Raw genomic sequence first — 18417 nt, 5'->3', positions numbered from 1 at the left:
AGTATTACAATTTTAATACAGTTTTTGCCTTTCTCAAAATGTGTATATATATTTTTGGCACCCTCTGCATTTATTACCCTTTTTGTAGTCACCTCTAACTAGAATGTTCTTCCTCATTTCTCTGCATTTTGAAATGGTTTACAGTCTCGGCCCCATTTTTGAGACCCAGTTCAAATGCTATCCCTTTTCATGAATTTTTCTCATCACACTAACCTAAAGGGATCTCTCTCTTCTTCCTCTGAAATCCTCATTGGGCACTAAGGCTCCACAGCTTTCAGTGGCAGGGACTTTCTCAGTCCTCTCCACTTCCACCCCAACTAGAATAAAAGCATCTTTACTAATATTTACAGGAGTCCTTAACAAGTAGTAGCTTAACTAAAGGCAATAAGCTTAAATCTCCTAACAAAGAAAAGCTCTGGACCAGATAGCTTCCCTGGTGAAATCTACCAAACACAAAGAAGAATTAACACATCAAACTCTTCCCAAAAATGAAAGAGGAAGAAATGTTTCCTAACTCATTCTACCAGGCCAACCTTACCCAGACACGTGACTATATGCTCACACAAACACTTATGCATGAATGTACATAGTAGCATTATTCATAATATCTACAAACAGGAAACAACCCAAATGACCAAACAAGTGATAAATGGATAAACAATAAGTGGTATTGTCATACAAGGGAGTATTATTCAGCCATAAAAAGGATTGAAGTACTGACACATGGATAAACCTTGAAAACATTATGTTAAGTGAAAGAAGCCAGACATAAAAGGCAACATGTAGTACGAGTCCTCTTATAGGAAGCATCCAGAATAGGCAAATCCATAGAGGCACACTGCAGATTAGTGATTGCCAGGGATTGGAGGAGAGGGTAATTAGAATGACTGGGTACAAGGAATCCTTTCGGGGTGATGAAAATGTTCTGGAACTAGATAGAGGTGATGGCTATACAAATTGTGAATGGAGTAAATGCCACTAAATTGCACACTTTAAAATGGTTAATGGTGTATATTATGCTATGTAAATTTTACTTCAATAACAACAAAAAGCGATAAGCTTCCTCTTGAATAAGGAACTGTTACTTGCACTTTCGGCAAACTGATAAAGAAGATTAGGCAATCTTCATGGCCCAAAGAGGAAACTATCAATTAGCTCTTGCTGCATAACAAATCACCCTAAAATTTAGTCAATTAAAACAATCGTTAACAATGCGATACCACTACACACCTATTAGAATGGCCAAAATCCAGAATACTGACAACACCAAAGGCTGGCGAGGATGTGGAACAACAGAAACTCTCATTCATTGCTGGTGGGAATGCAAAATGGTACGACCACTTTGCAAGATAGTTTGGCAGTTTCTTACAAAACTGAACATACTCTTATCATATAATCCAGCAGTCATGCTTCTTAGTAGTTACCCAAAGAAGTTGAAAACTTATATCCACACAACAACCTGCACATGGATATTTATAACAGCTTTATCCATAATTGCCAACACTTAGAAACAACCACAATGTTCTTCAGTAGGTAAATGGATAAATAAACTATGGCACATCCAGACAATGGAATATTCAGTGCTAAAAATAAATGAGCTCTCAAAGCCATGAAAAAAACATGGAGATATCTTAAGTGCATATTACTCCGTGAAATAAGCCAACCTGAAAACACTACATACTGTATGATATCAACTATACGACATTCTGGAAAAGACAAACCTTTGGAGACAGTAAAAAGATTAGTGGTTGCTGGGGGTGGAGGACAGTGGGACATGACAGGCAGAGCACATAGAATTTATAGGGCAGTGAAAATACTCTGTATGATACTATAATGATGAATACATGTCATTGTACATTTATCCAAACCTATAGAATGTGCAACACCAAGAGTGAACCACAATGTAAACTATGGACTCTGGGTAATAATGACGTGTCAATGCAGATTCATCAACTGTAACAAATGCACCCCTCTGATGGGGGATGCGGATAGTGGGGAGAGGCTGTGTACGTGCAGGGGCAGCAGGTATATGGTACATCTATATGCCTTCCCTCAATTTGGTTGTAAATCTAAAACTGCTTTTTAAAAACAAAGACAATTAAAAAACTAATATTGTTTAAAAGCTAACATGTATTGTTTCTCACAATTCTATGGGCTGGATGGATGGTTGTCCTGATCTGGGCCAACTTAGCTGGGGTTTCATGGTCTAGCATGACCTCCCGGCAGGGACAGCGGGAATTTCTGGGGATCTTTCTCTCCATGTGGTCTCTCACCCTTCAAGAGGCTAGCATGGGCTGGTACACAAAATGGCAGAAATGTTCTAAGGAGAAAAATAGCATGTCTCAATGGGCCAACACCTTTCAAGTTTCTGTTTGCATCACATTTTCTATTGTCCCATTTACCAAAGTAAGTCACATTTGACTCAAACTGAAATCATCTTTCTTACAAACGTCTTCATCCTGTGTCCCCTCCTGTGGAGAGAAGAGGCACCACCAGCCATCCAGTGGCCTAAACCCAAAACCTGTTCACCACATTTGACATGTTCCTCTTTTTCACATCTTTATCAGTGAGTTCTGTCAGATCCACCTCCAAAATGTCTCTCTGCCCCACCCCTTCTCTCCGACACACTGCCACAACCATGGTACAAGCTGTTCTCCTTTCTCCTAGACAACAGCTGTAGGCTTTGAACAAAACCTCCTATTCCTGATGCCAGAGGGAACTTTCTAAATCCAAAATTGGAATGTGCCACCCTCTGGCTTAAAACTCTGCGATGGTTTCCCATTGCACTGCAAATCAAGTTCAAAGCCTGACCTTGGCACGCATGGCCCCCCTTACCTAACATGTCAGCCTCTTCTCCTGCTGTTGGCCCATTGCTGCTGTCTGCCCAGCTGCCCCGAATTGCCTTCACAGCATCTCAGACTCAGCAAGCCCTCATTTGCATCTAGCATTTCCCACATGCTGTTCCCTCTTCCTGGAACTCCCCTCTTCCTCTGCCCCCCTCACTTGGCTAATCTCTCAACTTCAATTCCCAGCTAAATGTCACTTCTTCCAACAATTCTGGGTCAGGTTAGCATGAGGCACTGCATAACACTCCCCGGAGGTGTAATTAATGAAATTACAATGTCTATAAACTCTGAGTGTGGAAAAAAAAAAAAATGTATAGCATTCATGTTGTCTGAGAGGAAAGACGGTGACAAGTTCACTGGTTCATCTTTTCTCTTATCTCAAGGCTTCTGCCTCTCCAATCTTCCCTGTAGTACAAAGGAGCATCTGTCTCCAGTGCTGACAGCCGCTCCACCCTTCACAGCATTTGGATTCAGGTGTGATTCGTTTCAAGGACCGGACAGGGGAGCTGGAGAAGCATTTTTCCTTGAGGCATGAATTTGTGTTTGTAACAAGAGTGGACGTTTCGAGTTACAGGTCATGCTGGGCCAGCCCTGAGTACCACATCCCCAAACACGGAGGAGCCTCTGTGTTCCCTGATAACGCTTGTTTTGTGTATGTCTGCGCTATGAAGCGCTCTCCAAAGCATGCGGGCCAGGGCACAGTCCTTTCTTGCCAGGATCTCAATATAGTAGTAGTCCTGGTGCTTTGAAAGTCGGGATGTGTGAAGCACGTGCCACCTCTTGTCCATCTCCAGGAGCAGTCGTCCCAGGACGTCAACCTACTGCATGATTTGTGGGGGTCGGAGTTGCCACGAAAGACTGACTTACACAGGCACTGGACGGAACAACACTTCACTTACAGAGCAAGATCAGCTCCCAGAGTGAGTGTCAGTCCCCCATGGCCAGCGGGTACCACCCTACGGCCAGCGTAGGGCAATAATCTGCAAGCATCCCTCTTATGCTGTAAGAGAAGCACTCCATTCCCTCCCTGCCGGGAACAGATCGTGTACTGCGGTTGGCCTGGTGCCATCTATCGCACACACTTCCGCAAAAAAAAGGAGCACGCATTGAGTCCAGAACAAAGATATTTCCACACAAGATGATAAGCCCAGCACAGCTGTGCAGCTCTTCATCTTTGGGGAAGGAAGTATTCCATCCCCAAGGCCACGCTTATGTGACCTGGGAGGGATTGAAAGACGGCACGCACCGAACTGCCTTTCCCAACAGGATGCGCAGCTGGTCTGAGAGAGAACTAGAACATGACCTCTCCTTTGTTTGGGGCAACAACCTGAGCTCGAGGGACCTCCTTTCGTCACCATGCATCTGTCGGAAGAGGTCAGGCACCTGGGATGGTTTTCACTTAGAAACTCAAGGAACAATGACCACGCAGGCAAGAACCACAACTTCAGGCCTCTTTCCTCAAAAGGGACCTGGGCACAAAACAGCTATTCTGAAATTTCATGACAAGCCCAGTATATAAACACATGACAAATTGGACCTATAAGAAAGCTGTGAGATGGGAAGTTGAAGGTGACAGCAGAAAATGTCCATTGACTAAGTGTGGGTCTGAGAAAGAAGGTGGGCTACTTCTGGAGGGGAACTTTCAGCGCCAATATGCTGACCCTTGATGTCCACTTCCCCTCAGCTTATACTAGACAAACATGTTGTGCAAGCACACGTCATAAGATGTGGTAAGAGTGGTATATACAGGCCAAGATAACAGGATATTGGGTATTTCTGAAACAGAAGAAGCTGTGGTGTGTGCTACGCAATATTATGAAATAATTATAATAAGCACCTCATATAGTAGACACCTCATCTCACAAGGTGAAGTGATGCCAGCAAGCTCCATGGTAAAGTTCCTGGAGTGTGATAAGTGCTCAGTAAGCACTGGCTGTTGTCACTATTAGCCTGCGAGACCTCTGAGCCTTGAGCAGCACACGCGGAGTATCACGGCCTGCTCCCTTGGTTAGGCCACGCTAAGCCACAGAGCTGATCTAATTCTTACATGTCATCAGTGAGGCTTGAAGGGGTGGGGTGGGGGTAATCAGAGACTCAGGAAGTGCACGAAAACCACTTACAAAATGTTCTCTACATTGCGGCAGTATATTGTGAAATCAGACATTTGTTCCTTCATTTTTTATTTCACTGAACAAACATGTATCTGGTGCTGTGTCAGACACCTCTGGATGCCTCTTCCATTCTATCTGCCCCATCGCTTACTCTGGCCACCACTACAGCCAGTTCTGCGCAGGCTCTGTCCAGCTCTGCGTGAGTAGAATCTGACAGCACCTCACCTTGGCCGTCATGCACACCCCTCTTTTCCTGTATCCGACCTTCTCTGATGCTGACATATGGGAGGCCGCTCAATACTCACACATGTGCAACCTGGAAGTACTGGGCAAGGACTCATGACTAAAGGGGCTTGGAAGCCAATGGAGAGCATTCACGGCCAAGGAGAAAGTCAGGGAGCATATGGATAGAATGACTTGTCCTGTCTGTGGATGTCAGCCAGCCTCTCCGCTCAGCTACAGCAGTGCTAAGTGCACTGAGCCCATGGACAGAGCCGCAAGGATGGAGGCTACGCATGGGCCCAACAGCGTGGGCTCTCTCTCATCAAAGCCAACTGAATTATTGCCACTGCTGAATGCCTAAGCTTCCAGCAGCAGAGGCAGATGTCAAGTCTGAACACGGCACCTACCCTCAAGGAGAAAATACAGCCATGCACTGACACGTTGAGTATCTTGGACCCCTGCCACACCCTGCCTGGGAGAACAATCCAACCTTAGCAGAATTGACACTGCAGACACTGGTTTTCTTTCTCTACCAGCAGTGCCTTTGCCAGCCCAATCATCTAAGGACTTACAAAATATCTGATCAGACAGTATGGTATTTGTACAACATTGCCTCAGGCAAAGGGATCCATTTCATAGCAAATGATGGGAGTCAGTTGGGCATACGAGATCCACTGATATTACCACATACTTAATCACCCAGAAGCATCCAGACCAAGAGAATGGGGGGCTGTTAAAAAATTAGCTACGGGAACAACAAACTTTAGGGTTGGGACCTCTCCAGAATACAGAGTATGTACTGATCCAGAAGCCAGTAACTGATGCTATACCCCTAATGGCTAAAACACACAAAAACCAAGGGGTTGATGTAGGATTGGCCCCTCTCTCCATGATTCTCAGTGATCTATCTGTGGTTCCTATCCCTGCAACATTAGGCTCTGCTGGATTCCTGGGAAGGATGGGGGTGGTGGAGACGCACTAGTATGGGGACACAGCATAGGTACCACTGAACCTGAAAGAAGTAATACAACCATCTTGAAGGGGGCTTTGTCATGGATGAGACATAATAAAGGCACGAACGTATTGGAGGGAAGCAGGAGGTGGGTTGTGTTGTGTACCACTTCGTATCCTTTTGACCATACCCCTTACCTCAGCCACAGCTCAGTCGTCACTTTTCTTAGATTTACATAAGTTTCTTGTGAGTGTCCTGCCTCAGCCTGCACTTCATAACTCGAGCTTCCTGCCCTGCAGCTTCTCTGATCCTAAGGTGCGGAACACCTGCAAGAACACAACACACGTGCATGAGCAAACCAGAAGTGTGAGTGAATGAATGCCCCTGATCCACTGTTGGCCTTGAAGGGTTGTTCCCATGATCTACTGCTGTGTGACAAACCACCCAAAGCTTAATGTATAAAATGACAACTATTTGATTCTACTCACAAATTCTATGGGTCGGAAATTCACACAGGGCATAGCAGGGATGGCTTGTCTCTGCTCCACGATGCCTGGCGCCTCACCTGGGAAGACACAGATGGCAAGGAGTGACTCCAGTGGACGGGGAGTCACCTAGAACAGTTCTGTCCAAAAGAAACATATTGCAAGTCACATATGTAATTTTGAACTTTCCAGTAGCCATATTAGAAAGGCAAAAAGAAACAGATGAAATTCATTTCGATAACATATTTTCTTTAACATAATACATCCAAAACATTGTTTTAATATGTAATCAACATAAAAAATTATTAAGATGTGTTTCATGGGCAGAGGCACCAAATCTTTGAAATCTTTCAGAACATCTCAACTTAGACTAGCCCCATTTAAACAGCTCAGTAGCCACATGTGGAGGGTAGTTGCTATATTCAACAGCAGATCTAGGGGCTTCTCACTCCCATGTCTGGCACCTAGGCTGGGAGGACCTGAAGGCTATGCTCCTCTGGGACTGTCGACCAGAACACCTGCATGTGGCCGGCACTTCCTCACAGCATGGCAGCCTCCAGCTCATCAGCGCAGCGCTCCAACAGTGAGTGTCTCAGTGAATGACCTTGCAGCTCCATGGCTTTTCACAACCTAGTCGCAGAGGTCACATGGCATACTCTATCGATTGAACGAACAATAGTCACAAACCCTGTCCATTTCAATGAGAGAGAACATAGACCCCACTGTTTGATGAGAGGACTGTCAAAGTGGCCTTTTTTTTTTTTAATGCCACAAGGATGAAAGCCAAGAGACAAATGCTTCCTGTTTCTTCCTCTGGGGCAAAATATTCTGAGATGCATTTATAAGGCTCTTCAAAAACATCCCAACAGCATCAAGCATTAATCCCCCCAATGGGTCCAGTCCCTCACTCCTGCTCCTGGGAAGACCCCAAATTACCTAGCCTCACCCAATTATTCTCATGCTCTGCTTTCAGGGGAACCTAGACTAAGATAAGACCCTACCATATACCAGTCACTAGGAAAACAACAGGGAACGAAGATACCAAAATCCCTGCTCTCACGAAGTTTATGTACCAGAAGAAGAGACAGACGCTGAAAGATTTAGAAGTAAAATATGTAATATTTTAGATAGCTGTTAAGTGCTCAGGAGGAAAAAAATCAAAGAAATTTGGGCAGGGGGAAGTTATAATTTTAGATGCAGTGTCCCAGAAAGACTGACTGAAAAGATATCATTTGAGTAAATATCTGAAGGAGGTTGGGAGAAGATAATACAGATGTTTGAGGGAAGAATGATCCAGGCAGAGGGAACAGAAATCTCTGATTCAATCTGCCTAACCGAAGCAGAATGAGTAAGGGGAAAACTAGTAGGACATGAAAACAGAGGGCAAACAGGGACCAGATCACACAGGAGCTTGTAATTTATTATGAGGATTGGGCTTTACATTGAGTGGGATTAAAAAGCCATTGGAGGGTTTCAAAGATGATTGAATTGATCTCATTTCTTTTTTAACAGGATCACTATGGCTGCAATGTGGAGAATAAATTGAAGAAAGGCAAGGGCAGACCAAGGAGTCAAGTTAGAGGCTTTTGCAAGAATTGCAATGAGAGAGACAAGGGTGGCTTGGACCAAGTGGAGAGACTGGAGGTGGTGAGGAATAATAAGGTTCTGGACATATTTTTGAAAGTAGAGCCAACATTGTTTATTAATAAATTGGATGTGGGATGTGAAACAAAGAGAGGAGTCAAGGATCAAGATTCTATGCGAGGGGGCCAGCCCGGTGGCTCAGGCGGTTGGAGCTCCATGCTCCTAACGCTGAAGGCTGCCGGTTCAATTCCCACATGGGCCAGTGCCAGATGACTCAGTTGGTTGGAGCTTGGGCTCTCAACCCTAAGGTTGCTGGTTCGACCCCTCCATTCCCGCAAGGGATGGTGGGCTGTGCCCCCTGCAACTAAGATTGAACACGGCACCTTAAGCTGAGCTGCCGCTGAGCTCCCGGATGGCTCCGTAGGTTGGAGCGCATCCTCTCAACCACAAGGTTGCCAGTTCGATTCCTCGACTCCCGCAAGGGATGGTGGGCTGTGCCCCCTGCAACTAACAACTGGCAACTGGACCTGGAGCTGAGCTGCGCCCTCCACAACTAAGACTGGAAGGACAACTTGACTTGGAAAGAGTCCTGGAAGTATACACTATTCCCCAATAAAGTCTTGTTCCCCTTCCCCAAATAAAAAAAATAAAAATAAAAGATTCTATGTGAGGAATCACATGACGGGATTTACAAGTCAGAGCATTCCCAACAGTGGTCACCTCTGATAATGGGCTATGTTCGTAACTGAAGGTGGTTAACCCCTGAGGGAAAAACTGATTAGAGGATGACATGAATCTCCTAGAGGAAGGATCCTTACCGAAATAGTCACTTTTGTCCACCGTAAACAGAAAGTTGACTGGGAGTCCCCTCCACAAAAGAAGATTTATTGGTGAGGAAAGAAAGGATTCCAACCTGGCACGTGCAGACTTGAGGTTTATGAAGAGAGAGCAAGAAGAAGGTAGTTCTTTGACATAGAGGAAGAAAAAGTTAAGGGGAGGGGCTGTTGTAACCAGAGAGCTCTGTTATAAACACAGAATTCTTCCTGCAAGGGCTTTCATGACCCACATCGGATGTGAGAGCTCCTCCCGCAGGGTCTTCTGATTCCTGCCTTGGCTAAGGTCTCTGTCATAAATTTTGACCTTCTTCTGCCTGTATCCATTGGGCAGTTGGGAAAGCCTCAAGTCATCATTGCCCTCTACTTCCTGTTGCATTCCTAGCCTCGTTCCCTTTTTTAGAACTAGCACGTTGCTGATTATATCGCATTCTGACCTCGCCTGGTGACTTCCTGATCCTTCCTTTCCTATAAATACAAGAGCAGAGCTGCGGTTCCAGGGAGCCCAGGAGTCCTCCAGCCAGCTCTGCCTGCACACCTGGAAGATGAAGATCTCTGCAGCTGCCCTCTCCTTCCTCGTCCTTGCTATTGCCCTCGGATCCCCAGCCCATGGATCCCCGGTCCACGGATCCTTGGACCATGGTGAGTTCAGTGAGCCTTCTCACTGGTGGTCAGGTCCATGATAACTTGAAATCCATGGAGGAGCGACACCTTTGTCCTCCTATGACTACTCCCCAGTCCAGATAAGGATATGAATTTAGTACTTGTTTACAAGCAGCAGCAGTAGGGTGTAGACCTCTCTCTGCAGTCTTTGATCCCTGGGGAAAACTGTATACAGTGTTCTTCCTTTTCATGGTCAGAAATATTTGATACCTTCTCTTAGCTGATATTGGACTACTATGTGCTGGATTCAAAAGAATTGTAGTGAAATTGCAAATTTGTAAAAGAAGCGTAGAATCCCTACGATGTTAGAACTATCATGTATCATCTAGTGTAAAATGACCATTTTGGAGAGGAAATGGGACACGCTGGGCAAGGGACTCACCAAGTCCACCTAACCATTCTATTCATTTATTTAACAAATAATTATCTAATACTGCCTGTGCAAGCAGGCACTGTTCTGAGTGTCTTATAGACATTAAAACATTGGCCCTTCCTAACAACACTTGAAACAGACCATCAGCAATTTATATAGTTTTGATTATTATTATATTATTCTAATTGTACAAATGAGAAAACTGCGGCATAGAAACCTTAGATGACTTGCTCAAGATCACACAACTAGTAAGTGGTGGACTTAGGATATGCACCAGATAGGAAGCTGTTATAGAAAGACAAGACCATTTAAGAGTTTATTTTGCAAGCCCCAAACACATCATACCAAGCATATTGAAGTGTACATACATGCCTCATTAAACATAATTCATATGTACCTATATAAGAAATGAGCTAAAAATTTCGTTGTATTTGACTACTTAGCATAATGCTGGTCCACAATCCTTACCCAAACATTGGGGCTAGATGTATTTTGGAATGCAGAATTTTTCAGGTTTTAAAAAGGTAATACAATATGATCCAGCAATTCCACTTCTGGATATATACCCAAAAGAACTGAAAGCAGGTCCATGAAGAAATATCTGTATACTCATGCTAATAGCAACATTATTCATAATAGCCAAAAGGTAGAAGCAACCCAAGTGCCCATCGACAAAGGAATGGAATGAGAGAAAAAAACAAAGTATATGCATACAATGGAATACTATTCAGCCTTTAAAAAGACAGAAATTCAGCCGTATACTACCATGTGGATGAACACTGAAGACATCCTAAGTGAGATAAGCCAGTAACAAAAGGACAAATGCTGTATGATTCCACTAATATAACTCACAGTAGTCAAATTCAGAGACAGAAAGTAGAATGGTGGTGGCTTGGGGGTTGGAGTAAAAGGAAATGGGGAGTTATTGCTTAATGGGTACAGAGTTGCAGTTTGGGAAGATGAAAAAAGTTCCAGGGATTGACTGTGGTGATGGCTGTGCAATATGTGAATGTCCTTAATGCTGCTGAACTGTACATTTAAAAATGGTTAAAATCTGACCAGCTCGGTCTAAAGTACACATCTTTTGTTCTTCCTCACAACTCAATAGCAATTAATTTTGTTCTTATAGCTTTGATCACATTCCTCCTTATCTTATCTGATAACTAAAGTTTAAACTCTTTGATAATCCCTGCCAGGTCTATTTTCCATTAATTTACCTAACAAAATTTCAAAACTATTTTTTAAAGGGTAACACATAACTGGACATTACTTAACATTCCTGGCAGAGTCTAGGAAGCATATTTTAATCAAACACAACAATGTTTCTGCAACAAACACATACAAATATTTATACTAATTTAGCAGGTCTAGATCACTGCGTGTATAGGGTACAAGGTCAGAGCTTCCAAGGGAAAAAAAAAACAGTTAAAATTGTAAATCATAAATTTTATATTATGGACATTTTACTACATATTCAAAAAAATAAAAAATACTTTTAAAGAGGTAACACATTACTTAACACTCCTGGCAGAGTCTGGGAGGCATACTTTAATCAAACAGTCATATTTCTGCAGCAAACACATGCAAATATTTATGCTAATAGGATAAAGACTGTCAATAGCCTCACTTCACTTTGGGTGACATTGTGCCACCAAATCAGTTAATGAAAACTTTTTCTGTTTCCAGAGCCCTGTGGATTCCAGAAATGTGCAGAAAGCATTATAGACTGTAGCATATAATGATGTTATTGATTTATTCATGGTTTGCAGTTTGCTTTTTGTATTTAAAGTCAATAGAATGTTTTCATGCCTCAAACATTTTCAAAAGTTCCCTGAAAAATCTCAGGGCTCTAATGGAGAAAACGGGTCTGGAGGCGGGTCTATAAACTAGACAGGCATCCAATGTTCCACCATCATTGCTCCTTATCAGAGAATGGGGCTCAGGAATGAAACAGGTAGAGATACTGAGGCAATGCTACCTCTCATTGATTTCTCTTCCTTCCTTGTCTGTTCCTCCCAAATAGAACTCAAAATGGTGATAGATCGGCTGGAACCCTCAATACATCAACAAGGTAAATGTTTAGTTATGACATATATAATATTTAAAAGCAGCCGGTGGGTATAGATCTGCTCAGTGGCTTCAATCCACCTCGTTTACAGGGCATGGTGAAACGGGGGCAGGGTGGGAGGGGAGGTGTCCTGAGGGCGGTGAACAACTCCAAGGGAGATCAGAATGGGCTGTAGGTCCCTACTCCACAAATGACCTCTATTCCACCTGGCTGGTCTGGGAATCGGCTCACCTTGGGAAGAGGGTGCTCAAACCCTTCCTTTTCTTTTTTTTGTTTTTTTAAAGATTTTATTGGGGAAGGGGTACAGGACTTTATTGGGGAACAGTGTGCACTTCCAGGACTTTTTTCCAAGTCAAGTTGTTGTCCTTTCAATCTTAGTTGTGGAGGGCGCAGCTCAGCTCCAGGTCCAGTTGCCATTGCTAGATGCAAGGGGCGCTGCCCACCATCCCTTGCATGAGTCGAGGAATCGAACTGGCAACCCTGTGGTCGAGAGGACACACTCCAACCGAGTGAGGCATCTGGGAGCTCAGTGGCAGCTCAGCTCAAGGTGCCGTGTTCAATCTTAGTTGCAGGGGGCGCTGCCCACCATCCCTTGCGGGAGTCAAGGAATGGAGCTGGCAACCTTGTGGTTGAGAGGACACACTCCAACCAACTGAGCCATCTGGGAGTGCAAGCTTAGCAGGAGCTCAGCGGCAGCTCATCTCAAGGTGCCATGTTCAATCTTAGTTGTAGGGGGCAGAGCCCACCATCCCTTGGGGTACTCGAGGAGTTGAACTGTCAACCTTGTGGTTGAGAGGATGCACTCCAACCAACTGAGCCATCCGGGAGGCAGCTTAGCTCAAGGTGCCGTGTTCAATCTTAGTTGCAGGGGGCGCTGCCCACCATCCCTTGCGGGACTCAAGGAATTGAACTGGCAACCTTGTGGTTGAGAGCCCACTGGCCCATGTGGGAATCGAACCGGCAGCCTTCGGAGTTAGGAGCACGGAGCTCCAACTGCCTGAGCCACCGGACAGGCCAAACCCTTCCTCTTCTGGGAGAAATGGTCTTGGACCTGTTGTGGCCCTGCCTGAGTGCCCTCAGACACACAGCTCAAGCCTGGGGAGAGTGAAGCAAGAAGATGCCAGCAAGTGCTGGTAGAGGAGAAAAATATCCCCTTTGAATCCTGTGCCTTCTCACCCTCTCCAGTACTTTGGAGTAAAGGGGGGGAAGGATCTAGTTTTCTTCAAAAAGAGATTCAGTCCTTAAATGGCCCTTCTCTCGCTGCAGGCAGGCACCGTCCTGCTGATTGCTGCAATGTCTACACCTCACGAAAAATCCGATGCGTATTCATGGAAAGTTATTTTGAAACATCCAGTAGGTGCTCCCAGCCTGCTGTCATGTAAGTGCCAAGCTCACCAGCCATGTCTTGGGAGGGGGGACCTGATGGATGGATATAGGAAAAGTCCCACCCTCTGGATCCTGCCAGGTCAAGGGTTAGGCTTCTGTCCTCACTGGGCTCCTATAGAGCATCAGCTATGAGATGGTCTGCCCAAGGCAACTCCTGGAAGTCACGAAGGGAGTCTCAGATTGAGGGAGGGTCTCAGCGAAGGGATACCCTGCACTCCTACAGCAGAGAAAGGAAGGAACAAGAAGGGCTGAATGGGGAATCAGCGGGCCGAGAAAATGGGGCTCCCCCTCCCCATTTGCATACCCCTCCCCCTCACTGTGTCACCTTTCTCCCGCTTGCTCCCCAGCTTCATTACCAAGGGACAGCAGAAGGTCTGTGCTAACCCCGGAGATGAAGAAGTTCAGAAATGCTTGAAGAGCCTGAACCAGCTGAGAAAAGAGCCTGGGGAAAATACTGCTTAAGGAGAAGAGATACTAGGTGCCAGCCACCCAAGTCCATCTCTCCTACCACACCTCCTAGGAGTTTCTTGGACAAATTATTTTTTTAAAAGCAACAATTACTCTTCTGTTCTGGTTATAAAAAAACTATTCATGAATAGAACATATCCAATTTAATTTTGCTTGAACTTTAAGAGGAAAAAGAAATGTAAAAATTGCTGAATTTTGGATTTGTGGGGATTTTTTCCAAAATGAGACACCATCGCATAATTTTTTTTAAGCTAAAAACATGACTCATTCAAGTACAGATTGAATATCATCAAAGATGTACTTAGCCCATTAATGAGGGAACCATAAAACTGATCCAAAGGTCATCTGAGGAACAGAGATTTACAGAGTTGGTTAGGGATGGCATTCTGAAATGTTTAACTTAGAGAAAAACAGATTAATATCTAATAGGGCAATATAACTATAACTTTTAGGATCTTTTTACTGGATAAAAACCATTTGCATCTGCACTGGACAAAACTATAAGTTAACATGTATTTTCACATAGTCTGGGCCCTGATCAATAGTAAATAGAACATCAGTCAAAAGTTTATTTCCCTCACAGATGTAAAAAATCCTGGGACTGAAGCTAAAGTTGAAAAATATTGAATGTCAACTATAACTAACTATAATTAAATTCACACACAGTCACGGGAGGTGGAGCACAACATAGGGAAGATAGTCAATGGTATAGTAACAGCTATACACACTGTCAGAAGGGTAACAGACTGTGGGGGAGGGTTACCACTTTGTGAGGGGTATAAATGTCTAACTATTATATTGCTTTATACACCTGAAACTAATTAAAAAAATCCTGGGGTGGGTCTTTTAAACGATGTTCCAATGTCGCATTGAAAGGCATGCAGTCATCCTGTTGCCTTATTTCTGTTCTGGATGTTTCTCCTTAATAGATATAACTTCCTAAAAGATGTCTTCTTTAAAGTTCAAAAACATCAAGAAAAACATTTAAAGGTGGAGTTAACACAATTTTATATTCATATCTATTAAAGCCTATACACTTACATTTATAATTAGTAAATCTTGGTCAACTGTCTCCTAAAGTTCAGAAGCACTGAATTCTGAACAACAACAAAATTTTTATTCAAAAAAATGTTTAGAACCTATGCTTACTTTTTGGGTGATTTGCCATAAGAAATCAACAGGAAAAGAAAACTTATTGATAACCAAATATCCTTTATAATAATAAATTACTACTAGAAAAAAATCCTGAGACAATGATTAAAGCTGGAAATTACTATAATGCCAGAAAGATTCAACTCAAATTCACAACATAACTCATCCTTCCTACTAAAATAGCTAATCTTTGAAGGTTTGACTATAGTTTAGAAACGTTTATTTTACTCCATCATCTGGGAGGAGAGAGATAAGCAGGAGATGGCTGGGGATAACAGTTAAAGCACCGTTACATAACAAGCATTCAGGTGATTTTTATGCAGGTGGTCCTAGGACCTCACTTAGAGATACCATTTTAGGAGGCGTGGGTAAATAGGTAGGCGTACTCGCTGGTGATGGACAGGTGAAGGGAAAGAGTGTCTTAGTGTATTTCACTCCCTCATGGATGCCTTCCTTTTTTCACAGCGTAAGTGGAAATCCCTAGTTCCTTGGTTGTAAGTGCAGAAGCTGATTATAGGGACCCTGGCTCTGGTAGGTGAAGAGGAAGGAGCGGGACTGGTCAGGCTTTCACTGAGGTTGTCAGAGAGCTTCATTTTTAAGGGGTGGAGAGACGTGGGCCTTCTTGTCTTTGACGAGAAATTATCCAGGGTACTGCCCGATTCTGTCTGGCCCCTTGTCCCCTCTGAAGGGCTCCCACAGCAGATAGATATCCTTCTTTATAGAGAGAACTGTGCTTATAATTTATCCTAGGGCCAACCCTGCACCTGGCTGTCCTGAAATGGGGACTGGCAAGGTTATAGCTTCTCTCAGCCTAATCTTCTCCTAACACCCACTGACTCTGATCTTTGTGTTACCCTGTTTTTTCAATAATCTTCTCCTTTACGTATATGAGGATGTAAGTTTGTTCAGCCTCCTTGTGTTTTGCCATCAAGCTGATGCCTTTATATAGAACAGGAATTTCTCACCTTACGGTCAGCTGATGTCATCTTTTCTGATCCCCTACTGCTACTATGAATTTATTTTTGTTTTCATATTTATTCTGTCATTTCAATGGGCGTTGGGGAGGTGAAAGAGGCAAACACAGATGCTCAGGGTTCTGGCCTATGTTTTGATCTTTCCTGTTGTTCTCATTACTTCACTGTATTCTGTTGAATTCAAAAAACTTGGATTGTAACACCAGCCCACTGAGCCCTGGAATACATGATTAAGTGATGGCAACAGCAGCTTTTGGCTTCTCTGTATCATGTTTCCCCGAAAATAAGACCTAGGCAGACAATCAGCTCTAATGCGTCTTTTGGAGAAAAATTAATATAAGACCGGGTCTTATACTATATTATATTATACTATTATATTATACTATTATATTTATACTATTATATTATATTTATACTATTGTATTGTATTATATTTATACTATTATATTATATTACATTTATACTATACTATTATATTTATACTATTATATTATATTTATACTATTGTATTATATTAATTATATTTATTATATTTATACTGTTATAGTATATTATATTTATACTATTATATTATATTATAGTTATTATATTATATTTATTACATTTATTATATTATATTATATTTATTTATTATATTTATTACATGTATTACATATTATATTATATTATATTAATTATATTAATTATATTAATTATATATATTATATATATTATATTATATATTATATTATATTAATTATATTATATTATAATTATATATTATATTATATTATATTATATTATATTATATTATATTATATTAATTATATTATATTATATTATATTATATTATATTATATTATATTATATTATATTATATTATATTAATTATATTATATTAATTATATTATATTATATTATATTAATTATATTATATTATATTATATTATATTATATTATATTATATTATATTATATTATATTATATTATATTATATTATATTATATTATATTATATTATTGAGACCTGGTCTTATATTATAGCAAAATAAGACCGGGTCTTATATTAGTTTTTGCTCCAAAAGATGCATTAGAGCTGATTGTCCAGCTAGGTCTCACTTTCAGGGAAACACGGTACAGATTATGTTTCAGAGCCTTGGTGAAAATTGTTGGGTTTAAACTGTGCTAGACCTAAGGGGAATGTGTGTAGTTTCATTGGGTTCTCTGGCTGGTCAAGTTGTTAGCTCACTAGAATGAAATGGAGAGCACAGACCACCTGAGCAGCACGAATGGCAGAGAACCAGATGTCTCCTAGTCAAGCCTTTGGGTCATGACAAAGGCAGCTGACAAGAAATGAAGGATGGAAACTGAGAGTCTCCTTTCTGACCAAGCATCTGTCAATCACAGAAGGTCTTTGAGGTCTTAGAGGAGATAATGGCATGTTACATCTGGGTCAGTTGTGTGAGACCCACATACTCTAAAGATTCTTACATCCTAGTCCTCAAAAACAGAATGTTTGTTATTGCTTCCTTGTTTTCTGTGGCGCCTCTGACAGAAACGCCCCTCATCCCAACTTTTCCCAGCAAAACTCGACCCATCCTGCAAGGTTCAATTCAGGTGCCACCATAAAATTTTCCCTCACTATCCCAGTCAGAGAACCTATCTCCTTTTTCCTGAAATCCTGAAACAGGTATTTATTGTCACTCAAACAGATAATTATTGAGTGACTACTGTATGTTATACATTGTGGGCCTTAGAAAACCATGACAACAAAACAAACTAGATCCCTGCCCTTCAAGAATATTTCAGTGCATAGAGAAGACTGAAAATAAGAAGATATGACATCTGTATGCAAGAATCATATCTAATTCATCACGAAATAGCCAAATTATGCAACACTGGATTAGAACAATGAGGTTGTTTGTACTGAGATCAACCAGCCTGGGACATAGGCCTCCTTAGGCTCCAGTCAGGCTCCCCAAGGGCTGACGACACCACTGTACTGAAGCACACCAGTTAGGAAGCCGTACTACTGGCATACATACCTCAGAGATATTGTGGGTTTGGTTCCAGACCACTGCAACGCTGGTGGAGGTCTTGCTTTCAATTTGTGAAAAACGCAACATCTGTGAAACATAATACACGTAACATGAAGAACAATAAAACTACGTATGTCTCACAGATCAGGGCTTCTGAAGCGTTAGCATGCATTAGAATGACCTGGCGGGCTTGTTAAAACTAGCCAAACTAAGATTGCTGGTTCCCAGCCCCAGAAATTTTAATTCAGTAGGTCTGAGGCTAAAGGATCAGTGTTTCTAACAA

The 18417-nt window shown here is 42.3% G+C and overlaps 1 protein-coding gene and 1 long non-coding RNA gene across 4 annotated transcripts in view; one reads left to right on the top strand and one right to left on the bottom strand.

The window, feature by feature from the left end:
- LOC109447853 (uncharacterized) overlaps positions 1-18417 on the bottom strand; it is a 74945-nt gene that overhangs the window by 52358 nt on the left and 4170 nt on the right. For 2 of the 3 annotated variants that reach the window (XR_012491988.1, XR_012491986.1), the window contains exons 1-3: positions 18141-18257; positions 6620-6696; positions 6329-6457 (exon numbers count right to left, since the gene is read on the bottom strand). This is a non-coding gene — a long non-coding RNA (uncharacterized LOC109447853). Of the gene's footprint in view, positions 1-6328; positions 6458-6619; positions 6697-18140; positions 18258-18417 lie in introns of those variants that run through there. The other variant, XR_012491987.1, reaches the window with a different exon arrangement.
- On the top strand, positions 9318-14184 carry CCL15 (C-C motif chemokine ligand 15). Its single transcript, XM_019732544.2, has 4 exons — positions 9318-9675; positions 12093-12140; positions 13404-13515; positions 13871-14184. Exons 1-4 carry the CDS (start codon positions 9579-9581, stop codon positions 13983-13985), a joined length of 372 nt encoding a protein of 123 aa, XP_019588103.2. The 5' UTR covers positions 9318-9578; the 3' UTR covers positions 13986-14184.

Source organism: Rhinolophus sinicus, linkage group LG15, assembly GCF_036562045.2.
Source record: "Rhinolophus sinicus isolate RSC01 linkage group LG15, ASM3656204v1, whole genome shotgun sequence".
NCBI classification, from domain to species: Eukaryota; Metazoa; Chordata; class Mammalia; order Chiroptera; family Rhinolophidae; genus Rhinolophus; species Rhinolophus sinicus.
Note: the sequence above shows the minus strand (reverse complement) of the source record. Positions and strands in the feature narration are given on the sequence as shown.